This window comes from Arabidopsis thaliana, chromosome 4 (genome assembly GCF_000001735.4).
Source record: "Arabidopsis thaliana chromosome 4, partial sequence".
NCBI classification, from domain to species: domain Eukaryota; kingdom Viridiplantae; phylum Streptophyta; class Magnoliopsida; order Brassicales; family Brassicaceae; genus Arabidopsis; species Arabidopsis thaliana.
In genome coordinates, this window is record NC_003075.7 from 579,850 (window position 1) to 602,468 (window position 22,619).

A 22,619-nucleotide genomic window follows, 5' to 3' on the forward strand; every position below is an offset into this window, starting at 1 on the left:
ATCACAGCTTTAGCTTTGTGGTTAAAAACAATTACTTTCTATCCTCGTTAAATATTAAAGATTTCTTTCGATAGTTAATATGTTTATATAATAATTAACCTTCTATATTTCTTATAACAAATTACCTATGTGATTTTCGGATAAAAATATTTTTAAACAAAAACCTCTAGCAAACACCTCATCTGATTTTACCGGAGAAAGGTTGGGAAAATCCTCGGAATGTCCCTGTACAATAAAAGTTAATTTTAGAATAATTATCTCGATTTATAAAACAAGAAAAATAAAATAAAAGAAGATAATAGTAATATATGCATAAACACACATATATAAAAGCTGTTTTTGAAAGATGTATATATATTACTTTTTTTGTAAAACGAAAGATGTATCTAAAACATGCAATTTATCAGCGAATATTAAGAAAATGGTTAGGAAAAACAAACAAACGAATTACTTCAAGAAAGGGATAGTCATGTTCTTTAGTGTCAAAGGATAGGTGGCAACAAAATTCTCCCATTCTTCCAAATCTATTATCCCATCTTTTTTCCAATCGGCCTCTTCAAATGTCTTTGCCAAATATAAGTAAACAAAAATAGTAAGTAAAATCACTATAATGTTAAATCAAGCTCATAAACTTAAGCGTTATACACACCTTAGACACGATAGAATCAATGATACTCTCGGATAGCATAAGTTCTGATTCCTCTAGAACGTCTATTATCATCTCTTTCACCTATAGATTTCTCCAAGTCGAGGAAAACCGTCAAATATAATTAATCATGACTTTTTCTTTTTTTTGAGACAAAGTTTACATACGTACCTCCTCCGGTTCAATGAATCCAGTCTCACGAGTATCGTATAATCTAAATGCAACTGTTTAATTTTAAACAAGTGATCAGATGTATTTGTGGTTATAGTTAATAACATTGATCTCTAGCTATATAGAAAATAATAATAACATGGAATAAATGAATAAACACATTAGAAGTGATGAAGCATACATATGGCCTTATCTCTTGGTGATGAGTTTGGGTGAAAAATGTTGAGTGTGTGTACAAACTCTCCAAAATCTATAGCCCCATCGTTTCTCATATCGAATAATCCAAAAATCTGCATATTTCAGAGAAACAACATCAATCGAAGTTTATTTATTTATTTCGCTTAATATAACAAATTCAATTACCCGTTCTGCAGAAAGACTGCGCTTTTTGGTATTCTTGATCAAGATAAATTGAAATTTTTCCTGGAAAAGCCAACCAAATTTGACATGACAAAAGCACAACTTTTCTATAACTAGCTAGTATAAAATTTAGATGTTATATTATTCACATTTTGTTGACCAAAAAAAAATTATTCACATTGTGGAAGAAAAATTAGTTTGGACTCTAACTTTGGTCAAAAGATTGTCGTTGCTAAGACAAGAAGTGAGTTTGATGAACAATCCATGCAAAACTTCAACCTCAGCCTCGCTAACTGCAAACCCAAAACAATTTAGATGTTATCTGATCTACAAGCTCGTGTAATAATATTCTTTCTCCATGCAATATAATATATAGGAGGAGGAAGTGGTGGATGATTGAAGTAGACGTAACTTACAAAAGGTTTGAGAAGCAAGAAGCGAAATGTCTTCTTGCCTTCTTCCTTCTAATTGCTTGCTGCAAACACATCCCATTTTACTATATCAATATATATTTCAAATTCCACATACATTTAAGTGTGTCTATATATATAGGCATCAACGTAGGTGCAAGAAATTGTGGAATATAAATCTATTTCTAACCGAACAAATTCGAAAGTGGAAGGGTTTGTACATTGCCGGCTTAGGAAGCTGGAGACAAATGGTATAATTTATATCGGAATTTGATACTAGTTCTTTTTCTATGAAACTTCATTTTCTTTCCTGAGTTCTTTAAACATATTCTTTTTCTATGGTTTATATTTTCTTGTTGATTCAAATTTTTTTCTTGTTACTTGATACTCAAAGCGGGATGTCCATGTCCATTAGCTCAGTCCAATAATATCCATTTCGATATTGGACAAATAGTGTCTATGTCCACTAAGGTCCATGTCCATTAACGTTCATGCTCATTAAAGCTCATGTCCAACTGGGCTGTCCAATGAGCATAACATAACCAAATTTTAACACAATAGTATTTGCTTCATATTTCAACCAAATTATCAAATCCAAAAGCAAATTTAAACAACAAAGTATTAAATAATTTAAGTATTAAATCCAAAAGCAAATTTAAACACAATTCAAGTATTTAACAAAGTATCAAATCCAAAAACAAATTAAAAGCAAATTTAAACTTCTTCTTCTTCTCTCTCGCCATCTTTGTCTTTATTAAGGAACTCAATATTATCACCTAAGTACTACAGAAAAGAAGAACTCAATATGCATTAAGATTCAAATTGATTGAAATATGACAAAAGAAAAGAAGTCAAAAGCTTACCAATCTCTTCAAAGTTGCATAGCCAATTCCTCGCACATATCAAAGCTTGAACTGTAGAAGGAAGAAGACAACTCCGATACTTGTTTAAAACCCGACTTCCTATGCTGAATGAAGACTCTGAAGCTACAGTTGTAATGGATGAAACACGCCCACGGGCCGCCCGTCCATTTTGAGAGCTCTATTGTTTTATAAAAATGGATGAAACTTTAGTAGTATAATAGTATCTCTCAATGTTATTGACTAACCCAATAAATTTATATACAAAGATATAACAATAAATATTTACTTTCTTTTCAATCGATCTCGTTAACTCTATGATATCCTAAAATTATTTCAGTTATTGACCAATCATATAGAACCAGAACCAAAAAAAGTTGATTACTGGTATTATATTCTTTTACAAAAAAAAAACGTTACGATAGCAAACAAATGTTATATGATAATTCAGATTGTATCTCAGTCTACAAGTATTTTGTAGCGAGAATGCAAAATCTGAATTCTGTTTTAAAAGTGAAATTCTTAAGGAACTTTTTTAGGAAGAACACATCAAATCACCAACTAACGATGTGAGCATGCCAATTATCACGACTGTGCATTCAGGATCTTGATTGATTAACGTTTCTTGCCTTTATTTTTAACAAGTTTCCCTTGCAGACCTTGTTAAATGTTTTGTATTCATATTTTCTTTTATTCTCGAAAGCATTAATCACATACATATACCACAAAGAAAAGCTACATGAAAAGTAACTAAAATTGAATTCAAGATACTTAGGGAAATGTTTGTGTTAGGGATTAAGCGAAAATGTGTTTATTCGTCTAGTCATTCTAATTTTTGTACTTGCACCGTGTATACATGTTATTGAACAAAAAAGCTGGACAAGGCCCACAACTTTATTTGTTGGGTTAATATGTAAACTTATATGGTCTTTGGTATAAGTCGATACCTTCGCATTAATATGTAAACTTATATGGTCTTTGGTATAAGTCGATACCTTCGCATTTTCATCACTTGAAGGTGTGATTTAGTCATAAAAGCTTAACCTTGATTTGCAGAAAAGTGATCACATACACTTGAATCTAGCGACAAGTAAACGAACAACTTTTGGTCACGGTCGCTGATTTATGTCGCTATCGACATGTAAACAAACAGGACCAAAGTCATGACATCACCATTTGTCGTTAATTTTGTTTGTTCCTCTTTTTTTTATTATTTTTTTTTTGAATATCTGACAGTTCAAGTTCGAATGTCCTATATTTTTTAGAGATGAGATCTACATGAAGTTAAATTCATGTCATTTAGAGAAAAAATCCCTTCCAACAGGCGTCGAACCCATCAGCTCTATCTCAAAGATTTACTACTGGACCAATACCACGTTGGTTTTGCTTCTTCCTCTTCTCGTGAGATTCTTCTACTTCAATGCTTCTGATTCTTCTATGTTCTTAATCTTTCAACAAATACAGTAGTACCTTTAGGATCTGCCCAGAAGGCTGCGGTATCTTTGATCTCCCTTACCAGGCCCCAATCTTCTCAAATCCCATAGCAGTAAAACAATTAAGAATCGTTGGACTTAGGCTTATCTCAGAGATTTTAATGTAATGGGTTATAGATTACGACCGGCTTTAGATTCCGAGGCATGGCCGACAGTTTAGATTCGTAATGATTTAGATATAGTGCAGCCATTGTGCTTGAGCTACGTACATACGTCCATGTCAACGATCCACTAGCTAGTCTTCTAATTAAATTATTTGTTTTTCTTTAGTATTACTTTTATTTTGTTGGTCACTGAGTCATTAGACTATTTTGTATTAGTCACAGTAATGACACACTTCTCTTTGATCTTTGGGCAAAACCCTACTAAGAAAATTACTAGGGTTAAAACTAGATATGGTGTATGAAAGCATTTTTTACTTTCACCGATTTCTCCAAATTCAGGTATTGTTAATTTTAGTGTAGTGTTCATAGAAATATTTTTTCTCATAAGAAATGAAACCGATTTAGAGTAAAAAGTAATTAAGCATATCAAACAACTTCTAACAGACGCAGAATTTAAAATATAGCATTTTTGCGATTCCTAGTTCCGTTTTTTTTTCACTTTTTCTAACAGGTTAGTTGGATCTTCACGTTTGCGTGTTGCAAACTAAAATTTGACTATCCTGTTCAGGACAAAATTTGTCTCTTATATCTAGTAGAATGTCACTTGTAAAACTTCAATATCGTCGCGAGCATATTAGCTAATAGATCTTTGTAGAGTTGTTATTTTTTGCCCTTTTTTGTTTCGCTAAAATCAATGTATGAGTTGTTGTGCGTTGTATATATATGCATGTCCTTGTCAATACATGACAAATAAATTGGACATTCATCATTTATACTTTTTTTTCCAACAGATTCATACGTATTATATTTGTGTAACTTTTGTATAGTTTGGTCTAGTTGTAGACACGTCGGTATCAATTAACTCATTAAAACAACATATGAATATGAAAAAGAAAAAAAAATATAAACTTGTCGTAGTAGAATTTTCAACCTTTATAGATATCTTTTGATCACATTTTTAATATCTCTTTCCATGTAAAATAAAAGTTCGACTTAAACCAAACAAAGAAAAAATGAAGCTTGACAAGCAATATATAACATGGTATTTTAAGATGGTTTACAAAAAAAAAAAAAATTAACATATTTTAGAGTAAATTATTTGGTGTTCTAAAAAAAGAGAGAGTAAATTCTTATGTAATAAAATAACTCGTGAATGGGACATATATATTATAATGATATATAACAGAATTTGTCTGTTAAATTATGGTTTAGTTTCATAAATTAAGGCATATGAAATTATGGTTTAGTTTCACAAATAATTAAGAGACACTATATATTGTATTAAGTTTTTATATAAGTTTCTCTTTTTTACAAGGTTCATTTTTTTCATAATGGCATTTGGTTCAATTTTCGCTTTAAAATGTTATTTTATATATATATCTATATCTATATATATATATATACAGAAAAACTTTGATAAACCAACTTTTATTCAAATTTATCTTTTTTTTTCTGATGGAAAGTATAACTTACTCACCTTTTTAGTTTCTTATTTAAACTACTAAATTTAAATCCGGATTTAAAGATTCCTTTGAAAATGATCTACCACCAGTAAATTAAAATATATTCGACATAATTTTAACACTAGTGATAAAAATTTACTACATATGTTGATATTATACTTAGGTTAAAAAAAAGAAAGATATCCTATGTGGCAACCACCTACAAACTTTATTATAAATATAAGTAGATGGCAAGGCGTGTGGTTGCCAAACACAAAGAAAAACATTCGACATTACAGAAAAGAAAAAACTATAAGAAAATCTTAATTAATAAAATAATATATTCAGGAGGGCGAGAGAGAGAGAGAGGGATGATGAAGGAAGAACAATGGGCACCAGTGATAGTAATGTTAATATCAAGTGTTGCAATGGGATCAGTGAACGCTCTCGTTAAGAAAGCACTTGATGTTGGTGTTAACCATATGATCTTTGGTGCTTATAGAATGGCTATTTCTGCTCTAATCTTGGTTCCGTTTTCTTATATTTGGGAGAGGTATGAACATTCTGATTCTTATTCGTCAAAACTCAGATTTTGAAACTATCTTTACATACATTTTGCTAGTTAATGAAGTTCTCTGGTTATGTTCTCGTATTTTTATAGGGAATATATATATATGATTCAATTTTCAGACGTCGAAATTTCAACTACGTACCTATAAAGTTGTAGTATTATTGGTGTATTCTCTCATGTATGTATGTATATAAGTTTTCATTATATATATCTAAGTAATGAAGTTTGCTCTTTAAATGAGTTTATTATAGGAAAACAAGGCCACAACTAACGTTCATGCTTTTGTGCGAACATTTCATCAGCGGATTACTTGGGTTTGTCCTTTTCACTTGTTCCTGTTATATACTCTATTACGCAATTTCGCCTTTTTCTTCTAAATGATTTTATTTACTTTTAAGAAAGGAGAAACTGTCACGTTATCTCCTATTAATCACAAGCTTTACTTTGTTTCGTTTTTTATGTTAGTTTTTTTTTTAAATCACGCAGGGCAAGTTTGATGCAATTTTTCTTTTTACTTGGGCTTTCGTACACGTCAGCAACTGTTTCGATGGCTCTAGTTAGCATGTTACCTGCTATCACCTTTGCGTTAGCCCTTATTTTCCGGTAATGCAACTAATTTAATTAGTAACATATATATATACATCAAAATTTTCTCGTTTTTTTTATAAATACTTTTGCAGGATAGAGAATGCGCAAAACCTAAAGAGCAAAGCAGGCGTGCTCAAAGTAATGGGAACCCTAATTTGCATAATGGGAGCAATGTTGTTGACATTTTACAAAGGCCCAGAGTTATCAAACCCTCATTCTCATCCACAAGCTCGTCACAACAACAACAATAACAATGGTCACGACCAAACAAAGAAATGGCTTCTAGGCTGTCTTTATTTAGTCATTGGGACAGTGTTGTTGTCTCTATGGATGTTGTTTCAAGGGAAATTAAGCTTTAAGTATCCTGGAAATAAATACTCAAGCACTTGTCTCATGTCAGTCTTCGCATCATTTCAATGTGCTATTTTGAGTCTTTATAAAAGTAGAGACGTCAAAGATTGGATCATTGAAGATAAATTCGTCATTTTGGTCACCCTTTACGCTGTAAGTTTTTTCCATCTTCTTTTGGCTATATATATATATATATATACTCATAAAATGCGCACTAAGAAGAATATGATAAAAATTATAGGGTAAGCTTGTAGAAATTGATAAAATGTTAAGTTATTTTGTTCAAAGAAAGAGTTAGAAGTTTTATTTTCTTTGATATCTAAATGTCATCTTATCTATTGTCACCTTTTTATAAAAGTTCCTCGTAATTTATAATCTCTGCTTTTTTATAAATCTCACTTTTTAGTGGTTTCGTTGATTCTTGACTTCTTGTCTTCAAAACCAATCATATCATCATATTTGTAAAATTCTGTAATAATCTCTTTTTCTAATTAAGAAATTAGGTTTATCAATAATCTCTTTTTTCCAACAGTTTATATGCTTATTTATAAAAAGGTTTGATTAAATTGATGAAAATAAAAAACAGGGAATAGTGGGACAAGCGATGTCGACAGTGGTAACGTCATGGTCCATAAAAATGACAGGAGCAGTTTTCGTCTCAACATTCAGCCCCGTCAGCCTCGTCGCCGCTACGTTATTCGATTTCCTCATCTTACACTCTCCTTTATACCTTGGCAGGTTTCATTCTCAAATCAACTCTATATAGTATATAACAAACTAAGGTCGATACAAGCATGCATGCACTGATACGTTTATTTTAAAAATGCAGCATACTTGGATCAGTAGTGACTATAACTGGCCTCTACGTTTTTCTTTGGGGAAGGAAGAATGAGACAGATCAGTCTGTTTCGAAGACTTTGAACAGTTCCCAGTTTTCTCAGAATAAGGATAACGAAGACCATACAATAGCAAATCATAAGGATACTAATTTGCCCGTTTGATATATATATATATCATATTTATAGAGGTAGCTAGATATTTGCTATCATAATCGTGATAGTACTGTCATTGATCAGCTCTATATTATAAGACTTATGTTCTTCTGTATTGCCAACTATAGCTCACTGTATGTTTGTAACCAGTTGGATTGGTTTAATTGGAAATAAAAGTAGTTGGAGATGTAACACACATAACGCTAAAATTTACCAACTGTTTTGGTAATTTAAATTGAAAAATAAAATTTGTTATGTGTTTTAATAGCTAAAAAATATGTTTTAAATTGATCAGCTCTTTTATATATGTTTTAATAGCTGAAAAATAGCATTACCTATTAGACAATTAATTGTCTATTCGATTCGATCTCATCTCTAATGTTCTTAGAATTACAATTTGATTTACTTTTGTTAAGAAATAATAGAAATCATTACCTAATAGGCTAACATTAACTTCAATATTATATCTATCTAATTAAGTCTTGTCATCGGCTTCGCTCTATGAGTCATTTGCCATTAGTAAGATAAGTTGATGCACACATACTCAGATTCCAATAGCTTCTTATATCCACCAATTGCATTGTCATTAGTATTTATTTTATTTTATTTTATTTTGAATTTATTGTCATTAGTATTTTAAATAGATCTACGAAGAAGTTAGAAGTAAATTCACAAAATAATATAGCAGAAAAGGTTTGATTTAGTAGTGATCAATTCCAACAGTTTAACTTTTACCTAAAAGAGATATTACAGCCAGCTTGCAGCAATGCAATCACGCAAATTCTAAATTTTGGAAAGAAAAAAAAAAGTGTTACGAGAAGGAACATGCATTATATAATATTAACACAAAATGACAGTTTAGATTGATGAATCTTTCTTCTTCTTTCTTTACAACAATTTTTTATTGATGAATATTTCGGAAACATATAATGTCGCTTCATTGCTCCCTTTCAAGAGATAAGGCTCGCATCTTAATCAGACTAAACGGCCCGAAATGTTGGGCTAGGCTTGGGCTGATGGATACACTAATTTTGGATGGTACTCTAGATACTAATTTAAATTGCAGGGAGTGTCAACTTTGATCCAAAAACTGTAATGAACATTATTATTGGTTTATGTTTGTACAAATGAAAAACTGGGTTATAATCATAAGAGAAAGAGACTAAAATGCGTAAATAACGTAAGATTTAAGAACATATAAAAGTATTAACTTATTTCTCTTAAATTTTACGAGCTCTGTTTTTGACAAATGAAAAAATGTTAATATGCCGGTAAAATGTTAAAATCTTTTCATGGGTATAGTTTACATATGAAATAAGTTCTAGAGTCGAGATCGAGTCTGGTGTAACCTGATCTAGCTCCGATGTTTTTGAATATATGATTTAGTATATACGTATTTAATTAAAATTAATTGATTTGACTAGTTAACAAGACAAAGGATATAATCCCCATACTCATCCAAATCTTTTAGGATATATTATTTTCGAAAATCTATAAAATTTGAATAACATGATATTTAGAACTTCAATCATATAATGTTGGATTTCAAACTTTGTTAGTGAAGACACTATAGATATAAGAACCAGTTACAATTAATTTTGATAAAGTAACTATAAATTAACTATATAAATGACAATATACTTTAGTTAGAATTATATTCTATTATTTAAAGCTACTGCCAAATAACATTTTTTTAATAGACACATACCCTTCTAATTGCACTATACTGGTCAAACTTTGTTTTTCTAATTAATGTTTAGTTAGAAGAAAAAAAAACGATCATATATAATATAACTAGATAAGGACCCGTCTGATGGACGGGTTTATTTTTTTATCACTAAAATCAAATTTAATAAAATATAATAATTAACAATGTTGTAAGTATAAATTATCTTTTAAAAGTAATTTTTTTTTTAATATTGTATTGTTTCCTTTACCACTAAAATTATTGAATAAAAAATGATTTGAATGAAAAATATATCATATAGCAATTGCTCAAATTATTTGAATGAAAAGTATATCAAATAGCAATAACTTTTGATATACTTATATGAAAAACTAAAATTAAAATTATTCATCATAAAGTTAGCGAATGATTTCAAAATGGTTTTAAATTAGGCACGTTAAAAATATAGAGATGATTGATCAACGTTGACTAAATCCCTTTAAATCATGACATATGGTAAAATCTTTGATTGATAAATATTCATGATAATATTAATTACTAACTTTGAGAAACTAAAATATATCATACTAATTATATAATAAGGTATATTTCCCTTATACTAATTTTTTCTATCACCACTTTTGTAACCATGAACAGTCACTATATATCGTCACCTGCATAACAATCACATGTTACTCCTATATTTTTTAGTATGACATGTTATTTTATTAAATGACATTGTTTAAATGATATTTTCATAATTATTTTGAGTCAATTGTGAGTATTTATGAAGAAATTAGTTTATGTGGTGATCCACATAAGGCCCGCCTATTTATACTATAATTTTATGGATGGATCGTGATTTTTTCTGTTAGTATCATCTGAGATTTATGATCGGAGATCTTGTAATTCTTATTTCAACATATTGCACATGGAAGTTGCAAATTTCAATAAGGTTTCCTTCACATAATTGAGCTCCAAACTTTTCAATAAGATAATGATGGATAGAACCTTGAATTGTATTTTTCTGTTTTAAAAAAAGATTAATAAATTGAAGAATATTTAGGATTAAAGTATTAAAATTTACCTTTTCATCAAGTAGGAGCAATTTTATTTTTATGAGTTCATTTTTTTATTTTTTTCTTGGTTCCCACTTTCTTGAACTTGTGTCTTTATGTTATCTTTGATGATAGCTATTCTGATTTTTTTTTTAAGAATTGAAGATAAGTAAATGTAAACAATAACGCTTAATAATTGTTTCTAAGGTAAGGTCTATATAATATTCTAATAGCGTAAGAACAGTGTCAACTTAGAAAATAAATATAACAGTTCTATACATATTATAGTCAACGTATAAGTAAATATTAACTAATTAACCCAGAAGAAAGTTTTTACGTACCAAGAAAATTTAAATAGCAACGAAGAATAATATTTTCTAATGCAAGCATGATATAATAATACTCTAATAGCATAAGAACAGGGTAAACCTAGAAAATAAATATGATAAATGTACATGTATTATAGTCAACCACCCAGAAAAAAAGTTTAAAGTTTGACTTACCAAGAAAAAACAAAAAACAAAACATTGAGGCAAAAACAGTGATTTTGAGGGGTTTTTTGTGAAAAAATAAGAGATTATCTCTTTGTTTATATAGAGATGGATGTTTACATATTTTTTGTTTAGAATTATGTATATAATCCTAAACATTCTTTTTGATTTGTAGAATTATGTATATAATCATTTTTCTTCTATAATTGATAAATAATTGTAAATTTTCCTTTTTTTTAATAGTTGGTAAATTTAATTAGAATTATATAGTAGGACAGCTTTTCTAATTTCTATTTTTATCTAATAATATACATATAATTTTTGTATAATTATCTTATTTAGTTTTTTTCTAATAAATTTCCATAATTATCTTTTAAGGAGAAATTAAAGTAGTATTTTTTTCCATTTTTCTTAAGAATTGGTAACTTACATTTGGCCTTTTTTTGTCTTCAATTTCTATTTTTAACTTTAATAAAATACATATAGTTTTCTTATATTTCCATACAGTTTTTTTTTATATATTTTGTTTGACACGTGTCAACATCTAAGATTGATAAAATTGTCATGTGTCATGATCTCGCGAGTTAGTAACTTTCAAAACTGTACTTTATATAATAAGAAGATGGAAAAAAACCCGAAAAAACCTCCATTTATTTTCAATTTGTCCGTTTAATATCTGCGTTATTTAATTTGTCTGTTTAATACTTAAGTTAATTTTATGTCCTTTAAAAACTTTCATTTTTTAAAATTTTGGCAAAATCAGACGTCCAAGATAACGGCCGTTAACAGTGGTAACGAAATCGCTAACCACAGTTAAAATTTAACCCTATAATATTTGTTTACTTGTATTCAATTGTTTTTCTAGTCATTACGAACATATTATCCTAGTCCATTGGTTATGTGAGATTTTATTATTCTCGTGAACATGAGTTCGATCACCACACCCCTCCAATATTTTGGTCTTTTTTTTTTTTAAACCTGACGGCGGCCCATATCAGATTAGGTTTTCGATTGAGTTGCGTTCTCGCTATCGGCACTAGAGATTGCTTGAAGGAATATACCGGTGGGGTCAGAGATTAAAGCACCAGCTAAATGCAAAGGAGTGAATTGAGCATGTCCTGCATTCACAGCTAACTCATGAGCTGTAGCAATTGTCTCGTTTGTTTTGTGTATGAACTTTTCTGGATTCATCTTCGATTAGCCTTTTAAAATCCCTGAAAAAAACACACAAACAAACCCTAATCTCAGCATCTTTCATATACAATCGACAAACACACAAATTGAAAAAAGAATGTTGCGCTTATTTACCTTAAACGATATGAGAACTGAGTTTGTTTCGCAGAGTTTCTTCAATAAATCAGACGACTTCTTCTTCTTCTCAGTTAAAGTCTTCTCTTTTTGCAGAGAATCAAGCAGATGATAGCGATAATATTGTAAAATTGAAAACTTTAGATGTTTGGAAACTTTGTGAATTGCGAGAGAGCGAGGAGGCATGAGGCTTTTGTATAGGGAAGGAGATTCATCTGGAAAGATAGAGTACTATCGTCGTTTGTTTTCATAGAATAAGAAGCAAAGGGAAAAAAAATCCTGGAAAAAAATCCAAAGAATTGGTTGGACATGAGATTTGATCTCGGGGTGATTCGAATAATAAATACTCACATAACCACTAGACTAAGATAATAAATTCGTAACAATTAGAAAATCAATTGTATATAAATAGTAAACATTATAGGGTTAAATTTTAATTGTGGTTAGCGATTCCGTTACCACTGTTAACGGTCGTTATTTTAGACGTCTGATTTTGTCAAAATTTTAGAAAATGAAAGTTTTTAAAGGACATAAAAATTAACTTAAGTATTAAACAGACAAATTAAATAACGCATGTATTAAACGGACAAATTAAAAATAAATGGAGGTTTTTTCAGGTTTTTTCCCATAATATAATGGATCTACAAAGTATGTATTATCTTTTTCAAATACAACACATGTACTATTTTTATTTTTGAAAAAAAAAAAAGATATAGTGTATGAAAAGAGTTATAAAATATTGATTTGATTATTTATATCACAAAATGCATTTGCTCTTATTTTTACAAGTCAATTTGATAAAATGGACATGATAGTCTCCGAACGATCACTGTCGAGATGTTTAAGTGTCTTGTTGAATCCGGTATACGACCGAAGTCATGCCAGTGCCACTTCGTTTATCTCATAAGGCATATGTATTTTATATGCAAATTGTGCTATCATTTAGTGCTGCACATATTAATAAGCCCATTAACTTTCGAAGAAAATCAGATTGGCCGACTAGCTATAATTTTACTTGAAAGAAATAAAAGCTTTATATGACTTTAACTTTCCTTTGCTTTTCCAAAAGAAGATAAAAGCCAACATGATCAAATCAATGGCAAAGAAAAACGTAAAGAAACAAAATTGTAAATGAAAAGTTAGAAACGACATAAATAATACTTTTTCTTGTTAAACGACATAACTAGATTTTATAATGACAACATAATTTACCAAAATAACATTATTAAGTAGGATCGTAAACTTGAGTTTTATAAACCAACTGCACCTTGAGTTTTATTAACCGACTCAACCAGTTGAATAATGTTTGGTTAATGACATAAAAACCTGTCTCAGCAATGTGTTTGTCGGACGAGTGATATATACAAGATTATTTGGGGTAATTAGTATATATCATATTATGTAAATTGTAATTAAAACACTAAGGACATCTCCATTGGTTAAGATACTCTGAGTATCTTAGCAATAAAATAACAAATACTTTTAATAGATTTCAGTTATCAAATTTTTTTGTAGATATCTTTTTTTCCAATTTTCCCTTAAATTAATATTTATTTGAAAATCATCAATACAATTAAACTAAAACCCATGTCTCTCAAACCTGACACATCAATATTTTCGTTCAACTAGAAGACATAAAAATGTCGGAATTGTAAGATGTAATGAAGCCAAATTTAGTTTGAAACATCGCTACGTAATGTTTTATCTCGCTAGAGAGAAGAAATTTCAATTTATTGGTCATATTTTTAATAATTAAAAAATAAATCATACATAAATAAATAAGTTAACGTTTTAACTAATTAATATGACTAATGGTTAAAATATAATTATATAAAAAAAGACAATGGTAAAATTTCATAACAATTCATAGTCTCCAACATAAGTATTAACGAAAAATGCCACTCAAAACAACTTCGTATCAACTCTACAAGAAAAAAACTAATCCTCTTGTTTCTTTTAAAAGAAGAATAAGTTATAGATTATGACTTTACACTAAATAAGATTAGTACTTTGATTATTAGAAACTCAAACACAATTTCATCAAAATACTCTGCAGCATAACACGGATCTTTATCTAATATATATGAAAATTGGTTAATCCTCTCCATATGAATGTCGTCAGCATTCTCGAAACTGTCATGTGTCATCGCCATGTCATGAAATTTTAAACATGCATGACACATAATATATAGATTTGCAAATCATAAACATATAAAATCTTTTCCTCTGCTAAGAAAATAAAAATAAATTCATCAGCCAATCAAAAATAAAAATAAAATCTTTTCCTTTCATGAGTTTTTAGAGCATCTCTAATGAAATATCTAATCAAAATAGTTTCTCTAAAATAATGATAAAATATTAAAATGTTGGAGATAGAAGGTGAGAGAGGTTCTTAAAGTTCTTATTTTTGAGAACCCATGAATTCTTTATTAGACACACTCATGATAATGCCAACCTTGAATGATTATAGTTTTTGTTTACATATTTAATTTAAATAGATAATTGAATTATATTAAAATATTAATATTTGTTAGCTTAAAATTCCAAATTAAGAGTCTTACCCAGGGCCGGTCCAACCAAATATTAATACTTGACAAAATTTTCAAATTTATCTCTATTTTTAAGTTTATTAATTGATGATATTAAATAAAACAATACATTAATTAGAGGTAAAAAAATATTGAATATTTTCTTAATATTTATGAAAAAATTTTAACCGACAACTAATATAAAATAGAAATAATATTATTTTTATATTATGGTTTTAGTGGAATTAGCTAGTTAAGATACCCACAATAAAAAAAACTCGAATTATAAATAATATGTTATTGTATAAAACATTTATGCATAGTCCTGTTTTATCAAAAGGCTTTTACCCTTTCGAAAATATTTAGTTTTTTTTTTTGAATCATTTGAGTTAAATGTTTGAGTCTTTTTTTTTTTTGAGTTAATAACCCATGCTTATATGTTTATATCTTTGCAAATCTGAACCCCCCACCCCACCCCCAAACAAAAAAAGGTTTGCACATCATGTCAGAGGTGTAGTGGAAATTACTAAAAAGGGTAAAAGCATAACTTTTTTAACAGTTCCCAAAATGGATAAAATGCTTAAGATGAGATGTCACCTAGATTCCCTACATCAGCTACTTCTGTATATTTAGTGAATTTTAATATTTTTTCAAATAAATTTTATTTTTAAAAAATCTCAGTTAAAAAAAAAATGCTCTTATGCTCTTCGATAACTAGAGTTTGAAGAAAAAATGAATTTAGATAAAATACGATCAGATACTTAGAAATAAACAAGTTTTGTTTTGATTTTTATAAAATAGAATTATTTAAAATTTCATCTACATTTGAGTCAATCCTGTTAAAAACCAAAGTTTTCAACTTTAAAGCGTTTTTTTTTGTGTGGCAGTGTTCAACTTTAAGGCGATTAGAATTACTAATATGAAAACAATCAAATTGATGACCTCGCCAACTAGAGTGCATTACATACCACTTACCACTATGGTAACAAAAATTCAATGTTATCACTCTTTTGATTAAATTGTATGTATTCTTATTCGATTTTGTCTATGTTGTTTTTTGATAGCTAGAAAGTAAAGTTTATTCATTTCATTTATAAACTGTAGATAACAGAATAAGAATAATTAAACGTGAGGGATAGCAAAGTTAGAACTCAACTTACCATTATAGTTTGTTCTGTTCGTATAAAAATAGAATGTATACTTGTTTCATCTTTCTTGAAGATGTATAGTTTCACTTTAGTAAAGAATTAACGCACTGCATGAAGCATATGAACTAGCGGTTACCAGAAGAGATAAATATTCTTTTAAAAAAAATGGTCATCATCTACGTCAATGTCATGATCTGTCTAATTCATCGAGAAACTTGTGGCAATCAAAAGAGAAACAGAAGAAGCTTTAGTTTTATAAATTCGTACTTTATTCTAAAATTAAATAAAATTTAAAAAATATATATATATGACTAGTGAACAAAGTCTCTATATATACAAGTTTCTTCTGCCTTCAATCATTCATATACACAAACCCCTTAGAGAAACAAAAAGAATACAAAAAGAAGAGAGAGATTAGTTATTAACTTATTCATAATAAGTGTAATTACTTCGTATTTACTTTTTTTTGGTTAGCAGTCGACTAGTAATCAATAATGGGTTACTGCGATGGTAAATGGACACCGGTGATTATTATGGTTATGATCAATTCAGCGCTGGGTTTAGCTAATGCTTTGGTTAAAAAAGTACTCGATGGTGGTGTTAACCATATGGTTATCGCAACATATCGTCTTGCTATTTCAACCCTATTTTTGGCACCAATCGCATTTTTTTGGGAACGGTAAGTATATTATATTCATTAAAGAACTTTGGTCTTGATGATATATATATGTTTGTAATAATTAACGTTAAAAATGATTCGTTATATGTTTTTTAGGAAAACGAGACCGACACTAACGCTCAACATCTTGGTTCAGCTTTTCTTCAGTGCTCTTGTTGGGTTCGTTCTTTTTCTAATTTTCGCTTGGAACTCCTAATAGTTGTAGGAATAATAAGGAAATATTCTAAATAAAAATAGGTTGACTGTTTGAAATTTAAGAAAATAAACCATTTTGTTTAGATTTTTGGATGAAGAATTTAATATTTAAGAGTTAGGATTTTGGATTTCGAAGTTATGGTTAAGCTTTTAGCGTTTAGGTTTTAGAATTTAAATTTTCTATTACTTAATTAGTTTTTACTTTTTAGAAATATAGACAATTTCTTCTAATTGATATAGAATTTTGAATGTTTGCGTAATTGTCCTGTTGTTGCATTCTAACCGATTTTTAGTCTTTTTCTTTTGTTTTTTTATTGTTAAGAATGTAAATATTTTATAAAAAATGAAACATGATAGGTTTACGGTCCGTGGCAAAAAAGATAAAAACATGAAAGCATAAAAATAACCACTGGTTTTTAGTCAAATTAAGAGCTTTATTTTGTACTGAAATATATGATCATTCTGAACATATTTTAGGGCAAGTTTGACTCAGTATTTCTTCCTATTGGGGCTATCATACACATCGGCTACGTTGGCATGTGCTTTTATTAGCATGACGCCTGCGATTACATTCGTTATGGCTCTAATATTCAGGTAAACTATAAGTGTCTAATATTAATTCAATTATTACTAGACAAACTAAGTTTATTATGATAATATGTAAACACAATTCTTTGGGTGTAGGGTAGAGAAGCTAAACATGAAAAGCAAAGCAGGTATGGGGATGGTGATGGGCGCGTTGATATGCATAGGAGGAGCTTTATTATTAACAATGTACAAAGGTGTTCCCTTGACAAAACTTCGGAAACTAGAAACCCATCAGTTGATAAACAATAACCACGCTATGAAACCAGAGAATTGGATAATAGGATGCGTACTTCTCTTTGCGGGTAGTAGCTGTTTCGGGTCGTGGATGCTGATACAAGCCAAAGTGAACGAGAAATACCCTTGTCAATACTCGAGTACTGTCGTATTATCCTTCTTTGGCACCATCCAATGCGCCCTTCTAAGCCTCATCAAATCTCGAGATATCACGGCTTGGATCCTCACAGATAAACTTGATATCGTTACCATTGTTTACGCGGTAAGTGTTTTTAGTATTACTGAAAAAGTTGGCAGTATTTGTTTAATTTTATAACTTCTAGTAAAATATAATTAAGTTATACGGACCTATGTCTATCACAACGTGTTATAGGGAGCAGTAGCACAAGGAATATGTACGGTTGGAACGTCTTGGTGCATCAGAAAGAGAGGACCTATCTTTACTTCTATATTTACCCCGGTGGGGCTTATATTTGCAACACTATTTGATTTCTTGATCCTTCATCGTCAAATTTTCCTAGGAAGGTACGTCGAATTGTATTTATACACATATATCATAAAAATCTGAATGTGATCGATTTTCTTTTTGATGTGGATAGTGTTGTCGGATCTGGGGTTGTAATCTTCGGACTATACATATTCTTGTTGGGAAAAGTCAGGCTAATGAAAGAAGAGTGTGAAAAGAAGTTACCTTGTCGTTTTAATGAAGATGATCAAGAAGAAGATGATGATGAACAATACAAAAAGGGTCATCTTATGGTTGTTCCAATGACTCCTTGATAAGATTAGACTTTTTTTTTTTTCTTCTTCTTCACTTCGTACATTATTTAGTAAAACCATTGACCGGTGAAAATTACATGGACTAGTCTAACAACGGTTCAAAAAACTAGTCACATGTTTTTTTTTTTTTGCTTTTTCTTTTCTTTCCCTTTTTTTTGTTTTGCAATGTAAAACTTTTATTGCAATAATAAAAAAATCTCCTTTGCAATCAAATGCTTCTAATTTTGAGTGTTTGAGAAAAAGTTGAAGAAAACAGAGAGCGCGGAGTTGATGCAATAAGATTGAGTTTTGGTTAGGTTTCTGACCAGGTTTGGAGAAGCTCATCGTAACCACGATCACCAATAGTTCGAATGTTTCGGGTACTCAGGTATCGGTTAGGTGCAAATGAAGCACAAGTTGCTTATTGTGTATGGTTTATTTACTCTGGTTTAAGTTAGTTTGTATCGAAATCTTTATACATTTGATGTATTTTAAATAATAGAGTCCAAGCTCATCATTCCTAAGAATTAAAGTGAGATAAAGCTAAATCATCAAAAGAAATGTCTATGTTTAATAAGCCAAATTAAAGTTTAAAAACATACTTTAATTATCTCAAAACTTTAGAAGTTAAGAGTTAAGACGCCCTCTAAAATATGATAGTACGCCAAATAATTCTTTTTTCTGCTTTCGCTGATTTTGGTTTATAAGTTTATTGATAATAAGTTAGATAGATATTTCCTACCTCAATGAACAAAAACAAACAAAAGATTATGCTAAAACCTTAATTAGATTTCTAAAGGCTAATAGTAGAAAGCTGAGCTACGTACTCTCTTCCACCCAGAGTGTATCATATATACACAAATTCAAAATATATATGTAGAAATTCGTTCTTTCAATAATACTTCATTTTATTATATTCTTTTTAGTAGGATATATATAAATGTATCAACGTTGTTTCTATGCTTCACTAGTCGACCAAGTTGCTAGAGAATAGATAAATAATACTCCAAGTTAGGGAGAGGGGGAGGTCTGATTAGTGATTAACAAATAGTTAATTTACTAATTACGATGGAAAATGGGCACCATTGATCATATGATAATTAGTAATTACCATTACTAGTATTAACATGATTGTGGGACTGGGAATGGTTAAACGCATTTGATTAAGATAATTTTTGTCTCTTGATGGTTAATAAATTATTGCTACCTTTTTCTTCTTCCAATCGCTTATTTTTGGGAACATTAAATCTCTTTATAAAAAATAGTTGTTTTCTTTCTGATCAGTCGCTTAATATATACTAAACAAATTGAATTTTAGTTACTATGTTGTTTGAATTTTAGTTGTTGTGATTTGTTTTTTCTTTAACAACGTTTGATATACTAAATATTTACAGTACCCTTTTCATTATTATTTTATAACGGTTGGTATATGGTGGATCAAACAACGTGGACCTGCCTTTACCTAATTATATAGTCATGTCATACTTATATCTGCAACATTGTTTTATTTCTTGATATTTCATCGTATGCTTTCTAATATGCATATTCAATAATCAAAGTGTTAGATATTTCATATTGAAAAAGTTGTTTTCATTTAAAAATAAAAATAAAAGTACACTTGATTTAATGTATATGAAACATATATAGATTAATTCTTTTTAACCAAGAAAAAAAACATTGATCATTCCTCTGATTTATTTTAATAGGAAAATACAAATATATGTGCATGTTAGACGGACTAAGATTTTACTTTTGTTGCAGCGTAATCTGATCTATGCTGGTCATAATCGGTAATTCGGTAACATACTTTCATTAAACCGTCAATTTGAATCCTTTTTATGAATGTTTTTTGAATTGAATGTAAACACGTTTTCAACAAAAAAAACCTTTGTACACTGGATGCAATACTATGCTTCAGAATTTGAGGAATCAGAACATAGAATTTGAAGAAACAAAGCAGTCGGGTTTTAAGGTGTTGATCGGTGGAGAACTATAGCCTTAGGTCATAGCGATGGTTGTTTGAGACTTTGATTGAGCTGATGCGGTTCCAGACGGTTTTGTCAATTAGTTTGATTAGCAGTGTTGAAGATGGAAGCTCCCCGTGTCGTCTTGCATTCCCTCACGCCAATTTTGTAGAGGGTAGCTTGGAAGACATATGAAAACAGAAAGAGATTGAGTTAAGGAGTGCTTGTGTTGTGAAGCAGTGCGATGAGCTGGTCCCAATTTGTCGTGTAGCTGAAATATTTGTCGAATGTTTTTTAATGAATATCATTTTCAGACGTTATTAATTATCTGAAATCTGAAATATTTCCTGAAATCCTTGCAGAATAAATCAAACAATGTTTTTTCTAAAGTATCCCAAACCTCATTAACAAGATTCAATCAACAATATCTGCTTCACCAAAGTTTCATTATTTATATTTCTACTTATTTGATCCACTATTTAGAACAATTGTCACACTTCATAGCAATTATATCTCATCTGTTGTAAGCTTAAAACAATGCTTCTCTTTGGGGGAGAAGAGAGAAAATAAATAAAGTATTGATTTAAGAGAAAAAAACAAACAATAGTTTTTCTTTAAAGGCACTTATAGGCTGCTAGCCTCAATGCCTTATCCTTCTTCTCCCTTTATTTTATTTTCATAATGTAAATTTATACTTTATTAAAGTCTTTCTTTATTTTCTTTTATATTCAGACTCGTTTAAACTCTTTATTATTATAAATTATTGTAGCAAAAAAAAAAGTTGGTATTGATTGGCTTTTTCTTTACAATACTGCTGAGTGCGGAGGAATGGCACACACACGAGTGAAAGCACTTCAAAAATATTTTGGATCCAAACAAAGATTAACAATATAATATAAGACTCTCACTCACTGGTGTACATGCAAGTCGAGAAAATTGTTAAGTATATATAATGGCGTGTGTCGTTACATTACAAAAGTCTATACCAAGTGACAAAAAAGGCTCTCTATAAAGCATGCATGGTCTTCCCTTCTATGCATTAAAGTTAATACTGATTCAGAAAAGAAAAATAATGGTCACTGAGGAAATTGTTATGGCGAAAAATGATGTCAGGAATCATGATAAAATAATGGCCACCGAGGAAATTGTAAAATTACTATTTAAACATCCCCAACTGCGCTTTGGAATGTGTAATCATGACTAGCTTCTTCCCGCGTCATTTTAAAAAAATAACGTTTTTAGAACTAGTGTAACGGTTAATCGAAAAGAAATAAAAAATACTTTCAAATTTTTAAGGTGTTCTAAAGGTTTAAAATAGAGTCAGACTCAAGCATGGAGCCAGACTTGAAAAACCGTGTCATATCGTTGATCTCCCAAGCATCGAATGGTTGTGAGTTGATTTTGAACCAGTTTATCAATCTATCCTATAAGTTTTTCTGAAGTGTGTAGTGGTTCTCCATGACGCCGTCCACGTCTCTCTCTCCAAACGGTGTACATAATGGTTTGGAAGACATACCGAATTTCATATAAAAAAGTAAAATGATATTTTGAAGTAATAAAATTGTTTAAATTACGCATGTAAAGAGTCTAGGCGAAGCTTAGAGGTGCCAGTTTAAATGACGCTTGAAAGGAAATTAATATTATATGCTGTGGTTTCAGGGCTGGAGTGATTACGGGTTTCGACCCAGAATTTCTTAGTATTCAAAAAAAGGAAAAAATAATATTCACGCATGTGGTAGTATAATATTTCGTGAAAAAAATCTAGTTTATGATAACTCGAGTTTTGAATATCGATATCGAAAGCTAAACAACAAGTACATAAAACACAATAAAATACACGTGGACACAAACAAGAATTAGAAAGATTAACTAAAGGAACAAATAGAAAACTAAACCCTAAATAAGCTGAACAAAGAAACCGTTAAAAAAAGAAAACGCACCCGATCAAATCAACAATATACAAAAAGATAAAATCATGACATGGCAGACGTAATTAAGCACAATCCAAAAGCA

General features: G+C 29.7%; 4 protein-coding genes and 1 non-coding gene across 12 annotated transcripts; 2 read left to right on the forward strand and 3 right to left on the reverse strand.

The window, feature by feature from the left end:
• Window positions 1–188: 188 nt before the first annotated feature.
• Window positions 189–1,672, reverse strand: CBL5 (calcineurin B-like protein 5; the record flags this gene model as incomplete). 2 transcript variants are annotated; one of them, NM_116372.3, is made up of 8 exons in its annotated part: window positions 1,594–1,672; window positions 1,388–1,470; window positions 1,181–1,240; window positions 999–1,107; window positions 818–870; window positions 650–730; window positions 452–564; window positions 189–225 (listed from the first exon to the last, which is right to left on the reverse strand). In NM_116372.3, the coding sequence occupies exons 1-8, from the start codon at window positions 1,667–1,669 to the stop codon at window positions 189–191; spliced, it is 612 nt and encodes a 203-aa protein (NP_192051.2). In that variant the 5' UTR covers window positions 1,670–1,672. The 2 variants fall into 2 exon arrangements, with proteins under 2 accessions (NP_192051.2, NP_001329076.1); NM_001340311.1 differs by having other exon boundaries at window positions 189–564.
• Window positions 1,673–2,204: 532 nt separating this feature from the next.
• On the reverse strand, window positions 2,205–2,587 carry AT4G02775. Its single transcript, NR_143964.1, has 2 exons — window positions 2,451–2,587; window positions 2,205–2,363 (listed from the first exon to the last, which is right to left on the reverse strand). It is a non-coding gene; the product is annotated as an uncharacterized misc_RNA (transcript).
• A 3,161-nt stretch (window positions 2,588–5,748) lies between these two features.
• Window positions 5,749–8,277, forward strand: UMAMIT29 (nodulin MtN21 /EamA-like transporter family protein). Of its 3 annotated transcripts, NM_116373.4 has the most exons (6): window positions 5,749–6,039; window positions 6,309–6,371; window positions 6,544–6,660; window positions 6,738–7,149; window positions 7,583–7,734; window positions 7,826–8,277. In NM_116373.4, exons 1-6 carry the CDS (start codon window positions 5,858–5,860, stop codon window positions 7,995–7,997), a joined length of 1,098 nt encoding a protein of 365 aa, NP_192052.1. In that variant the 5' UTR covers window positions 5,749–5,857; the 3' UTR covers window positions 7,998–8,277. The 3 variants fall into 3 exon arrangements, with proteins under 3 accessions (NP_192052.1, NP_001328052.1, NP_001319840.1); NM_001340313.1 differs by having other exon boundaries at window positions 5,761–6,039; window positions 6,544–7,149; NM_001340312.1 differs by having other exon boundaries at window positions 5,761–6,039; window positions 7,583–8,235.
• A 3,698-nt stretch (window positions 8,278–11,975) lies between these two features.
• On the reverse strand, window positions 11,976–12,743 carry AT4G01435 (uncharacterized protein). The gene is made up of 2 exons (NM_001340314.1): window positions 12,512–12,743; window positions 11,976–12,417 (listed from the first exon to the last, which is right to left on the reverse strand). The coding sequence occupies exons 1-2, from the start codon at window positions 12,695–12,697 to the stop codon at window positions 12,409–12,411; spliced, it is 195 nt and encodes a 64-aa protein (NP_001328051.1). The 5' UTR covers window positions 12,698–12,743; the 3' UTR covers window positions 11,976–12,408.
• A 3,804-nt stretch (window positions 12,744–16,547) lies between these two features.
• On the forward strand, window positions 16,548–18,903 carry UMAMIT31 (nodulin MtN21 /EamA-like transporter family protein). Of its 5 annotated transcripts, NM_116374.2 has the most exons (6): window positions 16,548–16,866; window positions 16,963–17,025; window positions 17,539–17,655; window positions 17,746–18,145; window positions 18,257–18,408; window positions 18,483–18,903. In NM_116374.2, exons 1-6 carry the CDS (start codon window positions 16,682–16,684, stop codon window positions 18,661–18,663), a joined length of 1,098 nt encoding a protein of 365 aa, NP_192053.1. In that variant the 5' UTR covers window positions 16,548–16,681; the 3' UTR covers window positions 18,664–18,903. The 5 variants fall into 5 exon arrangements, with proteins under 5 accessions (NP_192053.1, NP_001329157.1, NP_001329158.1 ...); NM_001340315.1 differs by having other exon boundaries at window positions 16,963–17,655; NM_001340316.1 differs by having other exon boundaries at window positions 18,257–18,903.
• The last annotated feature ends 3,716 nt before the right edge of the window (window positions 18,904–22,619 follow it).

Coding starts and splice junctions, on each gene's coding strand:
- UMAMIT29 (NM_116373.4), top strand. CDS start 5,858: ATGATGAAGGAAGAACAATGGGCACCAGTGATAGTAATGTTAATATCA. Junction 6,040..6,308: donor TTTTCTTATATTTGGGAGAG/GTATGAACATTC, acceptor AGTTTATTATAG/GAAAACAAGGCCACAACTAA. Junction 7,150..7,582: donor TTTTGGTCACCCTTTACGCT/GTAAGTTTTTTC, acceptor AATAAAAAACAG/GGAATAGTGGGACAAGCGAT.
- UMAMIT31 (NM_116374.2), top strand. CDS start 16,682: ATGGGTTACTGCGATGGTAAATGGACACCGGTGATTATTATGGTTATG. Junction 17,656..17,745: donor GTTATGGCTCTAATATTCAG/GTAAACTATAAG, acceptor CTTTGGGTGTAG/GGTAGAGAAGCTAAACATGA. Junction 18,409..18,482: donor CGTCAAATTTTCCTAGGAAG/GTACGTCGAATT, acceptor TGATGTGGATAG/TGTTGTCGGATCTGGGGTTG.
- AT4G01435 (NM_001340314.1), bottom strand. CDS start 12,697: ATGCCTCCTCGCTCTCTCGCAATTCACAAAGTTTCCAAACATCTAAAG.